This window comes from Equus asinus, chromosome 16, assembly GCF_041296235.1.
Source record: "Equus asinus isolate D_3611 breed Donkey chromosome 16, EquAss-T2T_v2, whole genome shotgun sequence".
Lineage (NCBI taxonomy): Eukaryota > Metazoa > Chordata > Mammalia > Perissodactyla > Equidae > Equus > Equus asinus.
This window is the reverse complement of record NC_091805.1, coordinates 4,721,915-4,747,151: the sequence shown is the minus strand read 5'-3', so window position 1 is coordinate 4,747,151 and position 25,237 is coordinate 4,721,915. Positions and strand designations below refer to the sequence as shown.

The window sequence follows — 25,237 nt, the reverse complement described above, 5'->3', positions numbered from 1 at the left end:
GGAAAGAGATCTAAATATATATAGTAATAGCCAGAACAACCACTGAAGAAACCATACAAAGAGGTGCACTCAAAAACACTGTAAACAAACCAAAATGGAATCCTACAAAACGTACAAGTAACTCACAGGGAGGCATGAAAAGAGAAATAAAGGAATAAGAAACAGAGAAAACACAATAAAATGGCAGACCTAAACTCTAACATAATGCAGAAAAACTGGATCACTCATAATTGCTGGTGGGAATATAAAATGGTACAGCCACTCTGGAAAACAGTTTGGCAATTTCCTATAAAACTAAACAGGAAATTACCAGAGGACTCAACAATCACACCCTTGGGTATTTATCCTAGAGAAACGAACACTTACATCCACACAAACAACTGTACACAAATGTGCATAGTAGCTTGAATCATAATAGCCTAAAACTGGGAACAACCCAAATGTACTTCAGTGGGTGAACACCTAAACAAGCTGTGGTACGTCCATCCTACTCAGCAATAAAAAGGACCAAATTATCGACACATACAACAACTTGGATGAATCTCTGGAGAATTATGGTGAGTGGGGAAGAGAAAATCTCAAAGATTACATAATCTATGATTCTATTTATGGGAAATTTTTGAAATGACACAATAATATAGATAGAGAACAAATTAGTGATTGTCAGAGGTTAAGGGATGGGGCCAGGGAGGGGAAGGATGAGGGCTGTAGTTATAAAAAGGGCCACACTAGGGATCCTCATGGCAATGGGACTATTCTATATCCTGACTGTGGTGGGGAATACATGAACCTACACATCTGATAAGATTGCATAGAGCTAAACACAAACACACAAATGAGTGTAAAACTGGTGAAATCTGAATAAGATTTGTAGGTTGTATCAATGTCAATTTCCCGGTTGTACTATCAAATTACAGTTTTTCAAGATATTACTCTTGGGAAAGACTGAATGCAACTGCATATAAATCTAAAATTATCTCAAAATAAAAAATGTAATAAAAATACAAACCTGGTGAAAATTGTGAAGTGGGTTTTTCACGTGGCCTCAAAGTATCACTTTACAGAGTATTTATTAACTTCAAGGTAAAAAACTTAAAAAAGAGAAATTTGGTAGGTACCACCTTTCAAGTGATCTAACTTAGCCACCAATAAGGGGACAATCAGACTTCCCTGCTGTGATGCAGTAGGAAGTACACATCACCTAAACAGGAGTATTCTTGCTAAAAATGTTCAAACTGAACCTAATCAAGTGAGTAAACCATTAGACAAATCCAGACTGTGAGACGCTCCATAAGACATCTGTCCTGGACTCAACATAAATGTTAATGTCACAAAAGAAAAAAAAAGACAAGAGGACTAGTATAATTAAACTTTTGAGAATACTGTAGGGAAAAAAAAAGAAAAGAACTGAAAAGACTCAATTCTCAGAGTGGATATAGTCATAGACAGACATCTTATTCCACTAGCATAGCAGACTGAGTTAACGTGGACCAAACTTCCCTCTGCTACAAACACATAGATATTCAGATTTTAAAAGACCAGAAAAATTAAAATAGGTTAAACAGTTAAACTTGAAGAGAAAAGAAAGGTAATCTGCAGATACAGAACAGAAAAGAAACAAATATTGGAATGAAGGGACAGGACATAGATTGGTAATACAGCCATCCGAAGTGACAGAGAACTCAGACAAAGGTATTGACGCCTGGAGACGGGAGATCTCACATGAGTTTAGGGACAGGCAACTTGGGGTGGGGCCCATGAAAGGGAGATAACTGGAGCTGAGACCTCTACATAAAGTAGAACCCTGAAAGAGCTGACCCCTTAGTTTAAGAAGGACTAGAAGGCTGGCCTGGAAGTAGTAAGAAAGCTTGTCTCTTCCTGGGACTCTGGATAGAAGGAAAAAAATATTCTTTGAATTCAATCCGTAAACCCACACACAGTTTGAATTTACATCACCTGCATGATGCAGGACTCTCAAGCCAAGAAATTAACGTAAAAGCTGATCCTACAGATGTTAACTAGACTTAATGTGGTAATCACTCTGTATTATATACAAATGCTGAATCATTATGTTGTACACCTGAAACTAATGTAATGTTATATGTCAATTACACCTCAATAATTTTTTTAAGCTGATCCTAGACCAGTAAAACCCCTGGGCTGTTCTACAGAAGCAAACACATTATCACTCCACGAGGAAACTTTCAAAAACTAGGAAAAATATGACTATCACAGGGAAAAACTAAAAGCAGAAACTTGGTTGAAAATGAGCTCATAACCCAAATAACAAACCACATGAGGAAATGATCCACTTTAAAGCGGATACGTAGTTCTGGAAGAACCAGCAGAACCAACCATTGGGATGGGTAACCCCCAGAAGAATTTCAAGTAAGAGAACAATCTAAGACTGTAAAATAAGTACAGGTATAATTATTAAAGAGATAAAATAAGGATAGAATCCATAATAAAGGATAGAAAACCTACGGGAAAAACAGGCAGATATGAAAAAGCATCAAATAGCACTTATAGAAATAAAAAATAAATCATAGCTCAATGAAAAATTTAAAGAATAGATAAGACACCAAAGAAGAAAGAATAAGCTGGAAAATGATCCTGAATAATTACCCAAACACCTCTTTAAAATATTTCTTAATTGAAAATAATGCAAAGGTAACAGACATGAGAGACAAAAACAAGAAGATCCAACATATATCTAATAAGAATTCCAAAGGAAAGAATAGAGAGAATGAAGGCAAGATAATACATGATGAGATACGTTACAAAGTTTTAATAATCCAAGAAACATTGGCATGCTCTGATTAAAGAAGCATAAGAAATCCCAAGAAGAAAAAGTAAAAACAAGCCCATACCTGGGCATACCACAGTAAAACTGCAGAATACCGAAGATAAAGAGTAATCTTAACTGAAAAACAACCTCTCATCATCAACAATAGAGGCTGGAAGACAATATCTCCAAAGTGATGAGAAAAATAACTGTCGACTTAGAATTCTGCTCCCAGATAATCCATCATCCAACTGTTAGGATGAAATGCAGTTTCAAACAAACAAACAAAAAAAAGATTAAGAGATTTTTATCATGTGCATATGCATACCAAAGAATTACTTCCATAAGAAGGAATCTGAATCCAGAAGGAAAGAGAGGGATGCAAGAAGCAACAGAGAACACAGAAAATGTGAGTAAATTTAAATAAGCACTGACTGCAAAAACAATAAAAAAAAAAAAGTAAAAGAAAAAACATTATCCAAAAATCACACAGTGGATGTGAAAAATGTAGTGGAACTATATCACTATACAATATTATGAAATATGGAATATGATCAGAATTATAACATTATAAGACCCTTATATTATTCAAGAGAAGAATAGATATTTTGATTAATATCATCTGTTAAGACAAAATACAAATGTTAAAAACATAAAAACACCTACTAAAAAGAATAGAAATGGGATATACAACATTCAAATCAACAGATGGAAAAGAGACTGTAAATCCAATAAAAGCCAGGAAAAAACGATAAAACAAGGAGGGACAGAAGAGGAGCAGGGACATGGACATGTCCTCCAGTGACAAGTGGCATACATTTTAAAAGATAAAAGATTAAAACTGGCAAAATGAATGTGCATGGAGGAGGTGTTGTTACAGGCTGTCTCCCCTGGGGAAGCCAGCTTGGAGATGAACTTGAGCTTGCAATTTGATTAAGAACTGCCTCGTTATCAACATCTGAGAATGGGGAAGGAAGCAGAAATGGGCAAAGGCAGACTTTGAGCTGCAATGCAAGCCCCATAGGGCATGACTTGGACAAAGGGGCTTTCAACAGCTCAGGCAACCCTCCTCGGAGGGGCTGACCCTTGAAGACTCTCTGCTGACAGCACTCCCCAAAACTGGGGCAACAAGTTCTGCCTTGAAGGGGGATTTAGCACATCATAGTGTCTGCCACATTGCCACAAAGTGACTACAACAACCAGCAGCGCTAAAGGAACCCATTTGTTCTATGACCAACAACATGCCGCCATCTTCTCCAAACTCTGCTGCTCAAATTTTCTTGGAAAGAGCGATGAAGTTTTATGCCATAATAATCAAAAAGATAAGTTCAAATTTCTTATTCCCAAATCTTTCTAACTCAAAACTACATCATGTACCTCTTGCTTCCTAACCAGCAATGTCAGCCAAATAAGATAGGAAGAGCAACCTGGGACTTTTTATGCCTTCACAATTTTAAATCTCGTTTGTAAACCAAAAGTGAAAATATCATTTCTGTATCTAATATTTTCCTCAAACATGACTCCTTACTCGTGCATACCAGTATTATGAAATACCTGTCTCCAGACAGGCAAAGGACTCCAAAAGCAGAAAACCATATGTGATTGATTTCTTATTCCTCAAATCAAAACCAACTCTATTCAAAAGAAACAATCATGTCCAGGTGGGCACCCTCTACAGAAATTTAAGATAATTCATCTCTGCAAAATATGTCATCAGAAACAAACTAAAAAGCAAATCAGCTGAGGAAAACAAACACAAGTAGACACATTGCAAAATTATCTAGTTCGCAATTGCAACGAGGCATCCAGGGAGATGATAGATATATAAATAGATAGCCTCAATGTATCAATCATGCCATCTCAACAATTCCAGTCTATTTAACAACTTCACTGATTTTTTTTTTTTGTAATTGGCATTCTGTTGCTTAAAAAGAAAAAAGACAGAAACAGCCAGCAAATATGTTACCAGCCAAGTCTTCTGAGCATTGATTTGAAAAGTTGAAGAGATCAATGTTAGGCTGAAGACTCACTTTTACATTAAGAGGGTTTCTTTCTGGGGTATCAGAGGATGAGTGAGGTGCCCTCAGAGGGAAGTGCAGCTGAATTTCCTCTTACTTGAAGTGAAATCATTTGCCTTATCCACCTTCTTGCCAATTCATGTACAGATAAATTCCAGACCCCTCCCTACACCTCAGGGCCAGGTAAAAACACTTGAAGTCCCCAAATTGTTTTTATCAAAATTACTGGCATAACAACTAGCTTTTTGTAAAAGGAAAGGGGAGAAAGTGGATGATCCATTAAAAACAAAACCAGCATCTGTACTTTTTTTTTTGACTTGAGGAAGATTAGCCCTGAGCTAACATCTTTGTGAATCTTCCTCTATTTTGTATGTAGGACGCCTCCACATCATGGCTGATGAGCGGAGCAGGTCCTCGCTGGGATCCAAATCCGTGAAGCCGGCCAGGCCACCAAGGCGAGCTCGCTGGAACTTTAACTACTCGGCCACGGGGCTGGCCCGCATCTGTACACTTTTTTCTTAATGTAATGTGCTTTTTATTCTTACAGTGTAGCCCAGGGCTTTCAAGCAGCTGGAAACCTCTGAATTTAAAAGATGGATGTGATTCAAGGAACAGTTATAGTTCCTGGGTTCTAAGACATAGAACGCGCAGATTTACCATTTCTATTTAATAGCATCAAATACACGTGAGGAAACATAATGTAAATGTAATGTAATTTGGGGCGAGAGTCTCAAAGTATTTCTTGAAAACTACCCCAGGTGTGTATATATTTATATATAATTATATACTTATATTATACTATATATAATATAGTTATATTCAAATAAATCACCAAATAAATTATATGTAATTTATATATATATATATATATATTCGTCTTTAAAACGAACCACGCTATAATTAAGAATATTCCTCTGACCTCGCCTCTTTATACTTGCTTTAAAGCTGTGGGTTTAAAGCTGTGACTACAGTGGGTTTGGATTTTGTTTGAAGTGTGGCACACGGAGGGAGGTGGTCTGTGAAAAGGGATGGAAAGAAGCAAAACAGGAAGATGGAAGAGGCGGGAAGGCAGGCAGGAAGAGGAAAACCCTACACACGCTCACAAGCACACGCACAGACCGGCAGCCCTCCCCAAACATGAGACAGAGCTTCCCAAAAGTTCCTGGCAGAGCCTTCGGGATGCGGTAGCTCGAGCGCGCCCCACTTGGTGCCCCAGCCGCTGGGGCCCGCGGGACCACCCTGGGGCCGGGACCACCCTGGGCCGAGCCCGGCGAACTCTTGGGCGTTTCAGGCTCCCGCGCGCCCGCAGCCCGCGGGCCGTCCCTGGACCCCGCGCGCCATCCATCACCCACTCCCGGACCAGTCCTTCGGCCTTTCTGCATCCTCCCTTGGCCCTCTCTCCTTCCCAGCGACTTGCCAAGAGGTCCGAGGGCGGAGGCGGAGAAGGAGGGCTCGAAGAGAAGGGCCGGTTGGCGGATTCCCTACAAGCGGCGACAGCGACGCCGTCAAGCCGACCATCCTTGCGTCGCCCATTTCCCTCCTCGCCCCGCAGGAACCCCCCAGCCCCGCACACTCTCCATGTCGATCCGCAGCCTCCTGGGCAGCCCTTACCTCAGGCTACCCTCGGGCAGCCGTCCTCCTCTGCCCGAGGCGCCGCCGCTGCACGGCCGCCGCTCCACCGGCGCCGCTCGTCCGTGCAAGGCAAGCGAGCCTCCCCGCTCCCCGGCCGCCGGAGCCACCGGGGGACGCCGGCGCGCCACTCGCTCGCCGCGCGGCCGGCGACCAGGAGCCCGCAGCGCCGAGGCAGGGCCGGGAGCCCCGGAAAGGGGCGCACGAGGCGGGGGCGGCTGCGGAGCGCGCGCTCACACCGGCCGGCTGGCCGGAGAGGGGCACCCGGGCCAGGGCGGTGCAGGCGGCCGCGACGCGCCCCTGAGCTCCTCTGTTCCCGGCTGGCCCCCCAAACCCCCTCTCTGTACCCCCTCTGCCCCCACCCCCGCCCAAAGAGACAGTTCGCCGGCGACACTTGGTCTGCAGCGCTGCGCTCTTCAGCCCGGTGCGGGGAATAACAATGTGACCGTATGGCACGGACTAGATGCCGTGTAGTAGGTTGTAACTGCCGAGGCCAACACCTGTCAATCCCCAGGAGCAATCACACCGTGCCTGGCCGGCCGGCCTCTCCCCCATTCCCCACCCCGCTGATTTTTCTCCGCCACCTACCTCGCCGACCTCCCGCAGTACTCCGCCGGCGCGATACCAAGGGAGTTTTGCAAAATAACCCCCACTCCCAGCCAGGAGCTCACGGCATCTCCCTTCCCACCAGAGCTGAAGGATTACGCACAGCCCTGCGTGCCTATCCAAAGCCGGATGCCGAAAATCCTGGTGTAAACCCACACTCGCCGGCCCCCCCGCCCCCATTCATAATCCCAGCGGCGGTCTGCCACTACAGCCCTCCCTGCCGCCCGCGCTCGCCGAGATTCGCCGGCCCTGGAACGTGTCAGTCACTCGCTCTGCATCTGCCATGAATACAGTACTAGAAGCTCTGCAGCCACGGGTCGCACAAAGGGGGAGGAGAGGGGAACGCTCAGAGCTCCGGGTGGGGGGAGGCGAAGGGGCGAACGGGGCAAATTACGTGGAAGGAGCGAATGTGAGAGTGAGATCCCGCTGCTCTCCTGTTGCACAAAATAGCTCCAGAGTGGGTAAGCGCAGTAGTACCGAACCAACCGGTCACATCACCTCCGAGGAGATGCTCCGCCAAGGCCCCCTGGGAGTGGGTCCCACAACTTGGGAATTGGTGTGATGGAGCAACAGGCATCCGGGAGCCTGACTGCCCCAGCTTCGAAGGACGCAGCTGGGTGGAGGTCTGCCAGTCAGGGCAGGCGGGACGGGGGTTGCTGATGTGGGAAAACACAGGGTTCGTTTTCCTCCGATATCCAGCCTTTAGGGTAAAAGAAAGAGAGAAGAGGAGCCTGCCCTGTGAGTAGTGGTTAAGTTTGCACGATCTATTTTGGTGGCCGGGGAATCGCGGGTTCGGATCCTGGCGCCGACCATCAAGCCATGCTGTGGCACATACAAAAAATAGAGGAAGATTGGCAAAGATGTTAGCTCAGGGACAATCTTCCTCACCAAAAAACAAAAAAGAGAGAGAGAAGAAAGGTGTGCAGTAACTTTGCCTATTGAACTACTACAACTAGCTAAAGACCAGAAAGACTTTAATGTGTTAGATAAAATTGGCCTATTTCTCAATTTATTCTAATAAACATTATGGCACACCCACTTTGCACTAAGCACAATACACAGTGCCATGTGCTGGAGTACAGAGATGTTTAGGACTCGGTCCCTGTGCCCAAGGAGCTCACAGCCTAGTGGGAGAAGCAACTACAAAAGCCCAAAACGGATAGTACAAGTATTACACAACGGAAACACATGCCAATTACATTAGTGGGAGGAATTTTCTCTAGTTGGAAGTGCAACGGGTCATGGAATTAGATCCCTTCTGAACTGTGCATTAATGGGCAAATAGGAGCTTGCCAAAGAAGTGGCAATAACCTTCTCTTATTCACTCATTAACCCAAACCGGCTTTACATACCCACACCATGAAAGTCATACCTCAGAGCTCGTCAGTGTAGGGACCTAATGCACTCCTGCCCTGCACTGTTTCCCCTTCATGGTTTTGGAGGAAACATTTTCAAACCCTGGCCCTTGGAATGTAGAACACAGTTCTCCACAGCTGAGATGCTGCCTTCCTGGGCGTGTTGCTTCACATTCTATACCATCCATCTTATCTATTAGCTTGAAATTGAGCCCAAAGACAAAATTAATAACACTGAGGCAATGAGCATCTGGAGGGAGTCCAATAAATCCTGCACTGCAGTCATGGTTGTGACACAGTCTCTGCTGTGAAGTGATGACAGTATAACCTCTTTTTCCTGAACTACAATGAGGATTAATTAGTCAGACTTATTAAATATAAAGAGAGCGTTGCCCGAATAGAGTGTGGGATGGGAACCTTAACTGTGATTCAGTCTAGGGAAAAAAGAACCAGTTTGAGTGGCAAGCTTGCCCTCTCTAGAACTTTGAAGGTATTCATGATTACTAAAACACCCAAGGTTATGACATCATCTTCAGGAAAATATGTCCAAAGGTTCTTGTTGGAAAAAAGAATTGAATGGACTCCAGTATGAAGATGATGTCATCTATTTAAACATTTCCCACTTCTCCCTAGAAGTTGTATGAACTAACAAAGACAGTGGAAAAAAATATTAAATACCATTTTCAGCAAACTTATACAGATTTTGTTTAGAAACTCCAAAGTACTTATAATGATTGCTAAAAGCAGTTGAGTTTGGGCAGAAGTCATATGGGAACAGTCAGAGAAAGTCAAAGGGGACCAGCAGTAGGGACATCAAAAAGTATCAGCAAAAATAAGTTTCCTGAAAGTGAGAATCTTACTATAAAATGCAAAGGCAGCTATGTCTCAAAAAAATGGAGCAGAAAACAAGCAAGGGCCTTGCCAGGAACAAGCAAGACACAAGAGACACCAGGACAGGAAGATGAGGCCCAGAGAGTTTCCAGGGAACCAGTAGCAGCAGATCTCAGGATCAGCAAAACTATAATCCTTGAAGATGAGGTCATCACTATGAGTTGTAGAAGCTCTATTCCTTGTTTGTAAGAACTGAGGAGCACAGAGCTGAGGGCAGAGGGTCTCTTGAACCAAATTTACTTCAGAGACAATGAGTCTACAGAAAAGCCACAATTACTAGAAGCAGCCTGTTTTTGAGGCAGCAATAAAAGTAGATCTGTAGTCTATGGCTGCTTGACAAACCACCCAAAACAATGGTTGAAGAGGCTGTCAGTTATTTGTCTACAATTCAGTGAAGTGACAGACTGGGATGGGCTCAACTGGGATGGCTTATCTCTGTCCACTTGGTGACATAGTTCTCACTCATGCATTTGGGCCTCAGAAGGGATGGTCTGGACTCCTGGGACCTCTTTCCAGGAAGCTAGCTCAAGCTTTTTCACGTGGAGGTGGAAGAGTTCCTGGCAGCAAGAGAGAGGACAGGCCCTGATGTTCATGCCTTTTCAAGCTTCTGGTGTCATGTTTGCTAATGTTCCATTGGCTGAAGCTCATGTTCCATGAAGCTGAAGTCACAGAACTAAGTCTAGAGTCAATGTGGGAGGGGGCTACAGAAGGGTGTGCATACGGGGAGGTGTCAATTGTTAAGGGTCATTAATATCACAATCTACCACAGAAGTAAGATCCTTTTGATTGAGTCAACAGGAAACCTACCTTGACTCCTTCATATCAGGAACTTTCCACAAAGACTGACCAGAAAAATATAATTCATTCAGTAGTGAGAAATGATAAAGAAGAAACTGGCACAAAAAAAGATACAAAGATACTGTAAGAAAAATTCTGAAAAGGACCATCAAAACTTGCCCATCAATGAGAAAAAAAAGTTACTGCAGAGCCAATGAAAATTGTGACTATGCGTTTTGCAATAAATAAAAAAGAAATCCAATAAAAATAGATAATACTTGCGTAGTACTTGATGTTGCCAGGCAATATTCTAACCACTTTACAGATATGAATTCAACAGATTCTCAAAGCAACTCTGTGAATTATGCATCAATATTATTCCCATTATGTAGGTGAAAAGAACTAGGGATCATAAAAGCTAAATAACTTGTTCAAGATCACACAGCTAGTTAGAAGAGGAGCCGGTATTTAAACCGATTCAGTCTTTCCCCAGTGCCTGTGCTCGTATTCATTAAGCTTTATTGCCTCCCTAAATTAGAGATATTCACTATTATGCTAATGAAGCAATACAATCTATTATGGAAGACGACAAAGCACACGTGAAGAAACTGAGGAGAGAGATGAGGATGCAATGAGCGCAGATAAACCAGATATGAGGAAGAGAAAAGAACCAAACCATCACAAGAATGAAGGAAGAATATTAGAGGAAACACAGAGGGGAATAAGCATTGTGGATAAGTCACAAACAGAGAAGACAGACATAAGAAGAATGGTCAAAATTAAATAAAGAAAAATATTTCTTCAAGTATTTGTGCAAAAACGATGATAGAAGAAACACAGTGCAGGGCCAACATACCTATAATTGGAGTCTCTAAAAAAGAAAAACTCAGCATCTACTTTTAAACAAAATTATAAAAGAACTTTCCTGAAATTAAAAAAAAAGACTTGAATCTACATATTGAAAGCAAACACCTAAATCATTGTGAATTTTACTAACACCTAAATGTACTAAAGAAAGTTGCTTCATCATGATTAATCTAAGACATATGCTAATAAACTATTGAACTGTATAAAGAATCTTCAAAGTGGAAAAGTAAAAAGATTAAGTCTTGTATAAGGAAAAACAGTAAATCAGCCTTGTCTCAGTCTTCTCCAAAGCAATATTTAAAACCTAAAGTGAATGGAGAAAAACTTACGACATTCTTAAGGAAAGAAAGTATGATCTAAGGATTTTATATCTAGCTAAGGTGTTCATCCAGTATAAAAGCCATATTTTTAACACATTAGACATCAAAGAACACTCCTTCTTTGTAAGGAATCTACTAGGATAAATGTGGGAAAACTTTCTCACAAGAACTCATAAGCAATGGACATACTTGCACTGTAAAACTTAGACTATAAAAATGTATGAATGTTATGGAATTTGAAAGTGTGGGAATGACACAAGTCACAGATATTCAGAGGGGAAAGGAAAAAGATGGTGACTGGAGTACATTCAGTGATTGACTCATCTATTCATGCTGAGGTCGAAAATGTCATTTAAAGCTGATGTACAAGTAGTACACTAAATGTGTGTGACATTGCAAAGATAAACACTAGGAAATTTAAATTTTTAAACAAAATGTGATGGTGGGTAAAATGCAGAGTAGGAAAAAGAAGAGGACGCCTGTCAATTTATCATTGCTCATACCTAATAATTGTGTCTAAAATAATAAAAGATTGTGAATATAATATGAAGATTTAATTATAAAAGTAGCCACTAGAAAGCAAATATACACCTAACACACAGCTTCCAAAATATCAGAGGAACCATACACACACTCATACCACAGCAAAGAAAACTGCTCATGCAGTAAGATAGACACACACACACACACAAATATGTATCCAAGAATTGAGACAACTACTTCTAAAGCAACACATATTTTGTTTTTTTAAAAAAAGATCTTCAATTTGCATTAAAAGCAAACTCTATACTGCATACAAGACACATTAAAAAGGATGATTCAGAATGGTTGAAAACAAAAAGAAAATCAAAATGTTTACCTGGATAATGCCCCATCCCCACACACAAACAAAAAGGAATAATAATGAAAAAGCAGATGTTTAGCCTTAATACCAGACACACTGGATTCAGGACAAATTAGTGTTATGTGAGACAAAGAATGACACTTTGTAACACGAAAAGTAAAATTCACAATGAAGATGCGAGAGTTATAAATATCTATGGACTAAGTGCTTCATAGCAGCAACTTATATAAGCAGACATTATAGGAGCCAGAAAGACAGAGAGAAAGAAGGAAACCAAAAATAGCGGAATTTCGCTCATCTCTCTCAGTCTAACTCTGGATATATCAGACACGGTACCTCAAAAGTAGAAATTACTTGTTCTTTTTAAAGGCTAATATTATATTCATGAAAAATGGTCATATGTTAAGCCCTAAAAAAGGTCAATAAAATCTAAAAATAAGGAATGATGGACAACATTCTTATGATCACAATACAGTAAAATTAGAAACTAATAGAAAAATCAGAAAAACAAAAATCTCTCCACCTGGAAATTATAAGCAAAAACTCCCTTAAATACTCTTGTGAACAAAACTTGTAGGATTTCTAGAAAACAATGATAAGTGAAAATATTACCTTTGGAACTCTATGACACAACATTAGCTTAATTAATTAAATAAGCACCAACTTGAAAAAGTAGAAAAGCACTATTAAATAAACAGAAGGAAAATAGAATAAAAGAACTAAGTAATTTAGAAGAAGAAATAAAAGAGCTAGGAAACGAAAGTTATTAGACTTAATACATAATTCCAAAAGCTATTTTTTAAATTATAAAAATAAAATACCTACAATAATTGTCATATTAATCAAGAATAAAAGACATGAATACAAAAAATAAGAAATAATAAAGGGTTAAAACATAGAAACAGAGAATGTTCATGTAATCCTAAGTATTACTTTAATCGATTATAATGTGTCTCCACCATTTTTTCATTTTTCCTCCCCCAAGACAAAAAAATACATTTAATTTCTCCCTAGTGAGAGAAATTAAATTCTAAGAAACAAGATTTTGTCAAGAAGGTGGAGATTTGGAGGGCCACAAAGCTTTGGAATGTCAAAGATGTATTGCCCCATTGAGAATGCATGCTCTACTGGAGGAAAATATATTTGAAAACCTGGGTAGAATGAATACTTTCAGTGGAAAATATAATTAACCAAAACTGGTCCTAGAGGACATTAAAAAATCCAAAGAAGAGAAATTTTGAAAATTGTCAATTCCCCATCCTTCTCCAATGAATTTCCAATGAATCACCAAGCCAATATGATTTTCCCAGGGTAGTTTTACTAAAACTTTAAAGAGTATATAATTCTTATGATATCTAAAATATTGAAAAGTATAAAAAGAATTAATATTCAAATTAAATTTTATAAAACAAGTGGCATTGAAACAAAATCTAACAAAGTTTGCACATAAATGAAATCTATAAATCAATCTTACTTATAAATCAAGAATCGAAGAATGTGAGAATAATTCAACATTAGTAAACTTATTCAGGTAAACAATCATAAGGAAATATCTGAAAGCATTAAGATTATTTCTAGAGACATAGAAAAGGTGTTTGAAAAATTCAACAGCCATTCTTGAATTTTTTTTAAAACAAAACTCAATTATCTAGGAATATATGAATATTTCTGTAACAAGATAAAATATCTATCTCAGCCTGAAAGTGATGTTTAAGATGAAACATTAAAAGCATTTCTACTGCAGTAAAGGAAAAGATCAAGAAGCACTATTAAAATTACTTTTAAACATTATTCTGGGGTTATAATTAAGTGCAGAGAAGAGAAAGAAATTAAAGATCAAAACATTGGAATTAAGGCTGTGAAACTATCCCTATTTGTAGAGAATATGAGAGCATATCTGGAAAACCCAAGCAAATCAATCGAAAACTATTAGAAACAGTAGACAATGTATCAATATACAGAAAAACACAGTTTTTATATGTGCAAACAATAATCAGTTAGACAATATAATGAATAAAATATCTTGTTTAGATTAGCAACAGAAAAGCTGAAAGATCTAAGAATACACTAAACAAGAAATATATGAGACCTATATACAGAAAACTTTGCAGACTACTGAAGGACACGAAAGAAAGCACGAACACATGGAAAGACATTCCATGGTTTTGAATAGGTAGATTCGACATTCTAAACATTATCATTTGAAATTAATTTATAAATTTAAAGTAATTTCCCCTAAACAAGTTTTTATTTTTAGAATCAGAAAACTGATTCTAAATTTTATATAGAAGAATAAACTAACAAGAAAAGCTCTAGAAGAAAACATCGGCAAAACCCTTATATCTGAAAGCCATAAAAAGTAGATTGAAAAAGACAAAGAAAACTTCTGTATGGTAAAAAGAAAAAAAAAGAGAGAGACGTTAAATAAACACCATAAGCAAAGTCAAAGGCAATGGGCAAATTAGTCTAAACTATTTGGAAGTTTGGTAGACTCTCATCCATCAGTGGTGGAAGTATAAAAGGATTCAACTCCTAGGCAGGTAATTGAGCCACATAGATTAAGCTTAAAGGTGCATGTACACTCTGCCCCGCAGATTTCATTTTTGAATGTACTTCAGTTACTAAATACACTGAACATACAGACTGAACATACTGACAGTTACTAAGGCTGACTCACATATGAAACTATATTTACAAATTTATTACAATATATTAATATATTAATATATTACAAATTTATTTGTTGCAACATTGTTTGAAATAATAAAAAAATTAGAAACAACTCAAATATTTTTTAACAGAGATATAGCTATGGGATGCTACTTTGCAAATATAAAAAATACTAGAAAGTGTACTGATAGGGAAATTTTCCAGGCTATATTATTAAGCTAAAAAGGCAGGCAACAAAGGGATAAAAGCAAGAATATGTATTTGTCTTAATTAAATATGCACTTTAAAAATCTCTGAAAGGTTTCCTAACAAACAAATAAAAGCGGTTACTTCTGTGAGTGGGTAACAAGTTTTTTAGTGAATTTTTATGCTGTTTGATTTGAAAATCATAATAATTATTTAAAAGTCGTAAAGTAAAATTTGAAAGTCATTAGATGTAATATAATGTGAATTATATGTTTTTATCTGCCATCCTCTCTTTAATGTTGGAAAAAAAGTGATGTGCCACAGAACAATAATAGTACCAAGTACTTTCCTTCTATGAAAAGGTCAAACTAATTTCCACATGCAGGGTATAATCATGTTAGCTGGCATGATTCACACGGTTATTTCAGGTACGTAATCTTCCTTTTTATTAATTAATCATATATCCAAGTGTCAAAAGGAATAACAACTTGTAAAGAAATGACATATTTACCCATAACCCTGTTTAAAAGCTCTTTCTTTTATATTAGACTTTAGACCAAGATTGGTTGACTTCAAAAGCATGAATTTGAGCTAGTCACTTAATGAGATTTTTGCATGTACAAATTCAACTCTGCTGTTTTCAAACTTCGGCCCTTAAGGGGGAACCGAGGGTAACCTTCTGATCATGCCAACCTTGGGAGGCCCGTCAACTCACGTCATAGAGAGCCACACAGCAAAATTCAAAGCTGGGGTGATTGTCAATACTGGAAGGGTCATGTGTGGTCTGGGAAATTGCAGACTCACTCTGCCTTCACCTCTGTGACCCTGTCTTTGGGAGAGTGGGTATAAGCAGGCAGTGACCTATTCTGAAGTGGAAACATGGCTTCAAGGCAATTCAGATCTTCATGTTTCCCTCTACCACCTACCTCATAAATAAACTTCAGTTCCTCCCGGTATTTCAATGCACTAATACAGGTTATGACACACAATGTCTGAAAGTCCGCTAATGTCATCTACAAGAAGACCCAGAACAATAGCAATGTTACTAAAGTTGATGGTCTTCTCTAGAGTGAGTCCCCTGGCAGTTGATACTGGCAGGTTTTCAAATAGCCTTGAATATCCGTAATAATTGGTCATTCATAATGTGTACTATAACATGTACCCCAGAGAACTGTTGGAAGATTAAGGGAGAAAATATGTGTAAAGCTCTTGGCATGAATTTGAGTTATTCACTTCCTTCCAGACTAGTGAATAGAATCAATTTGCTTGGCTATAATGAAATCAAACCAATTCTCCTATCTTCTACACAGCAATAAGTCATTATCTAAGAATTCGGAAAATTCTAAACATCATTTGTTAACCAAAGGTCTGACATGGTCTGAAAACTTGCATTTTCTTACCATTTTCATGAGAATTTATTGTAATGCATATTTATCAAACGATTTTGGGTAGAAACTTCTAATCTAGGCATAAGCACTATTAATCCTACAAATGACAAACAGAAGCGTGAAAAACATCAATTTGAACGTAGAGTATTTAGCTCCAAAGAGCTCATTTACACATCATCATTTTAACTCTCTGTAAGCAGGAAAGGGCAGAAAACATCCTAATTTCTAATGGTAACATTGAAAAGTAAACCTTAAAAAAAACTTCAAAAAGGGGCCAGCCCCATGGCCCAGTGGTTAAAGTTCCACGTGCTCAGCTTTGGCAGCCGGGGTATCACAGGTTTGAATCCCTGGCATGGACCTGCTCCACTCATCAGCCATGCTGTGGAGGCATCCCACATATGAAGTAGAGGAAGATTGGCATGGATGTTAGCTCAGGGATAATCTACCTCAAGCAAAAAACAAAAGCGGGGGTGGGGAGGATTGACAATGGATGTTAGCTCAGAGTGAATCTTCCTCATCAGAAAAAATAATAATAATAAAAAAAAGATCCCACAACTAGAAGGACCTGCAACTAAGATATACAACTGTGTACAGGGCGGGGTTTGGGGAGATAAAGCGAGAAAAAAAAAAGATTAGCAACAGTTGTTAGCCCAGGTGCCAATCCTTAAAAAAAAAAAGAAAAGAAAAAAGAAAAGCTCATTTAATGACCAATGTTTTAAAAGAAGACTTTGCTTCATGTTCATTCATTCAATCAACATTCATCAAACATATAACACATATTGAACATTCTCATGTGCCATGAACAATGCTTAGTGACTAGAATAGAGTGTTGAACAGGACAAGCACCCAGGCTGCCAATGACTATCAAGTGTCACACTTGGCTTCTGGCTAGTCCAAAACAGAATCTGCCAAGGGACTTTTGGCCAAGCATCTAGCTTCTGCTGACTTTTCTAGAGGAAGCCCAGCTATAATTTGGCTGTGTAGCAGCTTGGAGTTAAGGTACAGAGGTCCAACTTCAGCTTTGGATTAAGACATGGCAAAAACTAGCCCATCTTTCTGATCATTGGGCCATGGTTTTATGGAGCTACATGTCTTTGTCGGCTTGAGCTGCCGTAACAAAATATCATAGACTGAACGACCTAAACACCAGGAATTTGTTTCTCACAGTTCTGGAGACCAGAAGTCGAAGATCATGGTGCCAGCTGGGTTGGTGACTGGTGAGAATCCTCTCCTTGGGTTGCAGACAGCTGCCTTCTCTCTGTGTCTTCACATGGCCTCTCCTCAGTGTGTGAGGGAAATGGAGAGAGAGAGAGGCAAACTCTTGGGTATCTCTTCTTATAGGGTCACTAATGACTTTATAAAGGCCTGTTCTCATGCCCTCACCTAAACCTAATTACTCCCAAGGGCCCAACAAATACCATCACATTCAGGGTGATGGCTTCTACATATGAATTTGGGGGGACATAATTCAGTCTATAGTGGTGACCTAGCACAAGAAGCAGTGGAATGGTCTCCACCAGCCAGAAAGGTTAGGCCCATGATACTCCAAAAATACTAACCCACATGCCCCTTATGCTGAATGTTACCCTATACATTTGGAGTTCACCAATATATGGAATTCACCAATATATTCACCAATATATGGTCAGCATGTAAAGCCATTAGTCTAGATAAGTTCAGCTATGGGATGAGTTTAGATAGAGAAGAGAAGAGGTTTAAGGACTATGCCCCAGAGTACACCAGTACTTAAAAGTCCTGGAGATAACCAACAACGAAGACTGAACATCAGTGTTCAGAGAGCTAGAGGGGGAGCCAAGAGGGAAAATGATCGCCCTAAAACAAATGAATAAAATGTTTAAAGACAGTGAGAACTCACCGATCATGTCAAATACAGGTCTTATTCAAATAATCTAAAGACTGAAAACTGAACACAGATTTTTCAATGTGGAGCTCGCTGATGACTTTGACAAGAGCCAGAGGTGGGGAGAAAAACGTGAATAAATCAGATTCAAGAAAGAATGGAGGAGGGTAGATCAGAAGCAGATACAATGATTTTAGGTTAGTTTTCTGAAGACATTTCTGTAAACAGGAACAAAAGGGGCAGTAAGGGCAGAGTCAATTTTATTAGAGCATTTTTGTATGCTCTGTGGGAATAATCTAGTAGCCTAGAAAATTTAATGAAGCAATAGGGGCCATTTGCGGGAGCAATATAATGGAGGAGAAAAGGGGAGATGGGATACTGTGTGCCAGTGGATGGAGCCTTAGTTGGGAGCAAAGACTGTTCATCCATTGAAGTAGGAGCGAAGTCGTGGTCTATGGATAGAGTTGCAAGTAGCTAGGAAGATGTCGTGGTGGCATTATATTGAAGGGTTCTGAAGTGCCTGTTTTCTCAATGAAAATAGAGGATGCAGGGGGCTGGCCCCGTGGCCGAGTGGTTAAGTTCGCGCGCTCTGCTGCAGGCGGCCCAGTGTTTCGTCGGTTCGAATCCTGGGCGCGGACATGGCACTGCTCGTCAGACCACGCTGGGGTAGCGTCCCACATGCCACAACTACAAGGACCCACAACGAAGAATATACAACTGTGTACTGGGGGGCTTTGGGGAGAAAAAATAAAATAAAATCTTTAAAAAAAAAAAAATAGAGGATGCAGGTAATCAGCACAAGGTGAAGAGAAGGTATGACGTATTGGAGGTTTGAGGCAAGAGAAGGAAAGAAACAGCTGTCTAAAATACTGGAAAGCAAATTGACTAGGGATAGATATATAATGTGTTTGTCACCAGAAGGACTGCCTTGAAGTGAATGGCCATGAACACAAAACAAGAATAGTTAGCATCATTGTGCGTTTTTTCTGCAGGCACAGAGATGATGTTAGATTAAATCAGGATTCAGTTTTACCAGATCAATAGAAGCTGATGGTGTAAGCCAGGGACTGATTCTAAAAATTAACAATGGAATCCAAGCTGGCCAAGGGGGAATCAACGACATAAAGGATAAAAAGGACAGCAAATGGTTGTGAAATTTAAAAATATCGTTGAAGATAAAACACTTCAGAAAAGGAGAAAGTAAATCCTGGAAAGAAAACACAATTTGCCAAGATCAATCTGAAATAAAGTTTTTAACTAGTCATTTGGACTAACGTGTGGCAGACATTTTAATTATTTCAAAAACAGCTTTACTGAGATATGACTCACATACCATAAAGTTCTCTCTCCTAAAGTGTAAAATTCAGTGGGTTTCAGTATATTCACAAAGTCGTAGGTTAATCACCACTATCTAATTTCAGAACTTTTATATCACCTCCAAAAGAAATTCCATATCCATTAGCAGAAACTTCTCATTACCCCACAATCTTACCTCTGGCAATTACTAGTCTACTTTCTGTTTCTGCAGATTTGCAAATTCTGGACATTTCATATAAATGAAATCATACAACACATGGCATTTTATAGTTGGCTTCTTCCACTTAGCATAATGTTATTGAGATCCATTCATGTTGCAGCATGTATCAAATTTTGTTTTTTATGGCTGAATAACTTCCATTGCCTGGATAGACCACATTTTGCTTATCCATTCATTGGTTGATGGACACTTACGGTGTTGCACTTTTTGGCTATTTTAAATAATGCTGTTTCTAACATTCATGCTCAAAATTTTGTGTGGACATATGTTTTTAATTTTCTTGGGTATATACCTGGAAATGGAAATGCCGAATCATATGTTAACTCTGATTAACCTTTGGAGGAACTGCTAGATTGTTTTCTAAAGCAGATGCACTGTTTCACATTCCTACTAGCAGTGTATGAGAATTCATACAGCAATGTATGAGATTTCTAGTTCCTCCACATCCTCACAAACACTTGTTAATATGTATTATTTTTATTATAGCCATCCTACAATGTGTAAGGTAGTATCTCTTTCTAGTTTCAATTTGCATTTCCCTAATGACTAATCGTCTTCAACATCTTTTCATGTGCTTATTGGCCATTTGTATATCTTTTTTGGAAAAACGTCTATTCAAATCCTCTGCCAATTTTTAATTGGGCTGTCTTTTTATTGTTGAATTGTAAGAGTGTTTTAATATGTTCTGTATACAAGTCCCTTATCAGATGTAGGATTTACAAATTTACAAATATTTCTCCCAGTCTGTGGGTTGTCTTTTCACTTTCTTGATGATGTCTTTTGAAGCAAGAAATTTGCATTTTGATGATGTCCAATTTATCTATTTTTCTTTTGCTGCTTGTGCTGTTCGTGTCATGTCTAAGAATCTATTGCCAAATTCAAAGACACAAAGGTTTACCCCTCGGTTTTCCTCTTACAGATTTATAGTTTTAGCTCTTACTCTATGTTTGTGATCCATTTTGAGTTAATTTTTGTACATGGTATGGGGCAGGGAGTCTAACTTTTTTTTCCCAGTGGATATTCAATTGTCCCTTCACTACTTGTTGGAGGGACTATTCTTTCCTCATTGAATTGTCTTTGCACTCCTGTCAAAAATAAATTGACCCTAGGGGCTGGCCCCATGGCCTAGTGTTTGGTGCCCTCTGCTTCAGCAGCCCAGGTTCAGACCCCAGGTGCAGATCTATACCACTCATTAGCAGCCATGTTGTGGTGGCAACCCACATACAAAATAAAAGAAGATTGGCACAAATGTTAGCTCAGGGTAAATCTTCCTCAGCAAAAAAAATATATATATAAAAAATAAATTGACCATAAATGTAAGGAGTTATTTCTAGACTCTCAATTCTATTCCACTGATCTATATTTCTACATTTATGCTAGTACCATGCTGTCTTGATTGCTGTTGTTTGTAGTAAGGTTTGAAATTGGAAAGTTTGAATCGTCCAACTTCTTTCTTTGTCAATATTATTTTGTCTATTCTGGGTCCCTTGCATTTCCATTAATTTTAGGACCAGCTTCTCTATTTCTGAAAAAAAGACATCTAGGATTTTGACAGACATTGCCTTAAGCCTGTAGATCAATTTGGGTAATTTTGCCATCTTAACAATATTAATTCTTCTAAACCATAAACCATATTAAGACTTCCGAAAATCTTTACATTTATTTAGGTCTGCTTTAATTTATTTCAACAATGTTTTGTAGTTTTCAGTGTACAAATCTTGCACTTATTTTATTAAATTTATTGCTAAGAATTGTATTCATTTTGATGTTATTGTAAATTGAATTGTTTATTTAATTTCATTTCTGGATCATTCATTGCAAGCATATAGAAATACTATTGGTGTTTCTTCATTGATCTTGTATGCTTCAACATTGCTGAACTCATTTATTAGCTCTAATAGTTCTCTAGTGGATTACTTAGATATGTTCTATATACGAGAGCATGTCATCTACAAATAGAAATTGTTTCTCCTCTTCATTTCCAATCTGGATGACTTTTGTTTCTTTGGAATAGCAAGTGGAAAGCATCCAGGTTTTCACCACTAAATATATTAGCTGTGAGTTTTGCATTGATGATCTCTATCAAGTTGAGGAAGTTCCTTTCCTTATTTTATTTAAAGATTGGCACCTGAGCGAACTGTGGCCAATCTTCTTTTTTTTCACCTCCTCTTCTCCTCGAAGCCCCCCAGTATATAGTTGTATATTCCGGTTGTGAGTGCCTCTGGTTGTGCTATGTGGGACACCACCTCAGCATGGCCTGACGAGCAGTGCCATGTCCATGCCCAGGATCCCAACCACGTGAAACTCTGGGCTACAGAAGTGGAGTGCACAGACTTAACCACTTGGCCACAACAGGGCCAGCCCTGAGGAAGTTCCTTTCTAATCCTAGTTCATTGAGTGCTTTTTTCATGAAAGAGTGATGGATTTTGTCAAGTGCTTTTTCTGTACCTATTAAAATGATCCTGTGCTTCTCATCCTTTATCCTATTAATATGGTTTACACATTGATTGGTCATCATACATTAAATCAGCCTTGCATTCCTGGGATAAATTCCACTTGGTAATTGTGTATAATCTTTTTGATATGTTGGTGTATTTAGTTTGCTAGTATTTTGTCGAGTATTTTTGCCTTTTGTATTCATAAGGGATGTTGGTCTGCAGTTTTCTTGTGATGGCTATTGGATTTTTGTATCAGGTTTGAGTTATTTTCTAGGGTTCTCATTTCATTTGAAGGACTCCCTTTAGTTTTTCTTTTCTTTTCTTTTCTTTTCTTTTGAGATTGGCCCTGAGCTAACATCTGTTGCCAATCTTTTTTTTTCTTCTTCTTCTCCTCCCAAAATCTCCCCGGTACATAGTTGTATATTCTAGTTATGGGTCTTTCTAGTTATGGTATGTGGGGTGCTGCCTCAGCGTGGCTTGATGAGCAGTGCTAAGTCTGCAACCAGGATCCAAACTGGTGAAACCCTGGGCCACCGAAGCGGAGTGCACAAACTTAACCATTCAGCCACAGGGCTGGCCCCTAGTTTTTCTTGTGTGGTAGATCTGATAGCAAAAAATTCTCAGAGTTCTTTTCTTTTTATGTAAGAATAATTTAATTTCTCCTTCATTTTTGAAGGATAGGTGTGCTGGATATAGAATTCTTCATTGTAAGGTTTTTTTTTTAAAATCATTATGACAATGTCATCACACTGCCTCTGGACTCCATGGTTTCTGATCAAAAGTCTTCCAATAGTCTTATTGAGGATGCCTTGCACCTTGTGAGTCCCTTTCTCTTGCTGCTTTCAAGATTCTCTGTCTTCACCTTTGACAGTTTGACTATGATGTGTCAACCTGTGGATCTCTTTGAGTTTATCTTACTTGGGGTATATTGAGCTTCCTGTATGTGTAGACAAATGTTTTTTCCTCAAATTTAGAAATGTTTTAGCCAATATTTCTTCAGATATTCTTTCTATCCCTTTCTCTCTGTCCTCTCTGTCTGAAATTCCCATTATGTTGATGTTGGTCCTCCTGATGGGTATCCCACAGGTCTCTGAGGTCCTGGGGGTTTTTCTTACTTATTTATTTTTTTTCTCAGACTGGATAGTCTCAACTGAGCTGTCTTCAAATTCACTGCCACTTCAAATTTGCTGTTGAGCGCTTCTAGTTAATTTTTCATTTCAGTTATTGTACCTTCAACTCTAGGATTTCTATTGGTCTATATAGTTTTGTTGATATTCTCTATTTAGTGAGACATCATTCCCACGCTTTTTCCCATAGTTTCCTTTTATTCTCTAAACACAATTTCCTTTAGTTCTTTGAAGATATTAATAACTCATTTAGAGTCTTTGTCTGGTAAGTCCAACATTTGGGATTTCTCAGGACAGTTTCTATTTATTGCTTTTATTTTCCTGTATATGGGTCATACATTCCCATTTCTTTGCATGACATAATTTTTTGTTGCAAACTGGATGTTTAAAGTAAAATAATATATTAACTCTGAAAATCAGATTCCCTGTCTCCCAGGGTGCATTGTTGCTCTTTGTTGTTGTTTTTTTTTTTTTTTTTTTTTTTGCTGTTTGTTAGTTTAGTGACTTTCCTGCACCAATTCTACAAAACCTGTATTCTTTGTCATGTACAACTACTTTAATTTCTGCTCTGTTATCTTAGTGGTCAGCTAACGATTGGACAGAGATTTCTTTAAATGTCTTGAATCAGTAGGTCTCCCAGCCTTTGCTGAGGACTCTGTGTGTGCACTGGGGCATCGCTTCAACACTCCAGCCATCAGTCTACAGCTCTGCCTTAGCCTCACTTCCTGCTTGCACGAGGCCTCAAGGTCAGCTATATGTGAGAGCATAGGGCCTTCTCAGGTGTATCTGTGCCATGTGCACTGCCCTGTCCGTGAGGGTGACCTTCTAGACTCTCAGGAATATTTAGAGCTTTCAAAACTCTTACGGACTTCTCATTCCCCAGTTTTTTCTTTTAAGACTTTTGGTAAGTTTCTTGTTCACCCCAACTGGTAATGCCACTTCAGGCAGCACTATGCTAAAAGACTGCTGCTAATCCTGTTCAACAAATGGCCTGCAGCTGGGCTGTTTACCCAGAGCAGAGCTCCGAGTCAGGTCAAGTAGAGGCAGACCTTGAGAATGGAGTTTTTCAGTGGACTTCCAGACAGGTCAAATAACAACAATTCTCTGGACACGGGACTTTGGGGTGCTCAAAACCTGTGCAGAACCTTTTAGTGGCTACTTGGTTCCTGGTTTCACAGTGACGGTAGCTGCAGGGTGCATTGTGGGGCTTGTAGCTGGTGTGTTAAGTTAAAATTAAGCAGATCATGACCTGCTGAATGAGGAGACACAAGCCACCCACACAGGGGCAGCAAGCAGCTCCCTCGGCATCCGAGCTCCCATTTGGGGGTAGCGGAAACCTCAGAGCCGTTTTGATTGAAGATGCAGTTTCAATACACTCATACAAAGGAAGTAAAGCCACAAGATTTATTATTTACAGATGCCAGAAACAGGGCGGGGGGAAGTCCTTCATCCTATGTCACTAGCAAGCAGGAGACAGACGGCAGGGTAGCAAGCACCTATTACTTGTAAGGTGGTTGGGGTGGTCATCACTAACTTTTCAAAGCCTCAACTTTTAGTGCTTATTTTAAAAGGTGTCCAGGGAAAAGCAAAGCAGGAACTTGTGGTGGGATCCCAAGCTCCAGTCCTTATCCAGATGTCCCCACATTGGGTGTGAGGAGGGTTGTCATACTGTAAAATGCCTGGGCAGCAACTCAAAATAGCTGTTTTCTCATCACATAGGACTGTTTATTTTCAAGGCTGCCATGGAGTTGGGGAAAGACGTATGAGATTAGGGCAAGTTAAAGGCTTAGTTCTTATTGAGATTCCGCCATTTTTCTTGAATAAACAATCTTTGGATGGTTGCAAATCTTTAGTTAATTTTCGGAGTTCTGAAAAAGTGGATTTTGACAGATTTTGCAAAGTTCTTGTCACTTTTCTGGAGGAGTAGAATTTGGAGGT

At 39.3% G+C, this 25,237-nt stretch overlaps 1 protein-coding gene across 2 annotated transcripts in view; it reads right to left on the bottom strand.

Moving 5' to 3' along the window:
• Positions 1-7,318, bottom strand: part of PDE4B (phosphodiesterase 4B) — a 494,697-nt gene extending 487,379 nt beyond the window's left edge. The window contains exon 1 of one of the 2 annotated variants that reach the window (XM_014853006.3): positions 7,021-7,318. Coding sequence is in view for 1 of the 2 variants with exons in the window: in XM_070486513.1 (XP_070342614.1) it covers positions 7,021-7,218 (198 nt within the window). In the remaining variant the exon portion in view is untranslated. The remainder of the gene's footprint in view (positions 1-7,020) is intronic. The other variant, XM_070486513.1, reaches the window with a different exon arrangement.
• Between the last annotated feature and the right edge of the window lie 17,919 nt (positions 7,319-25,237).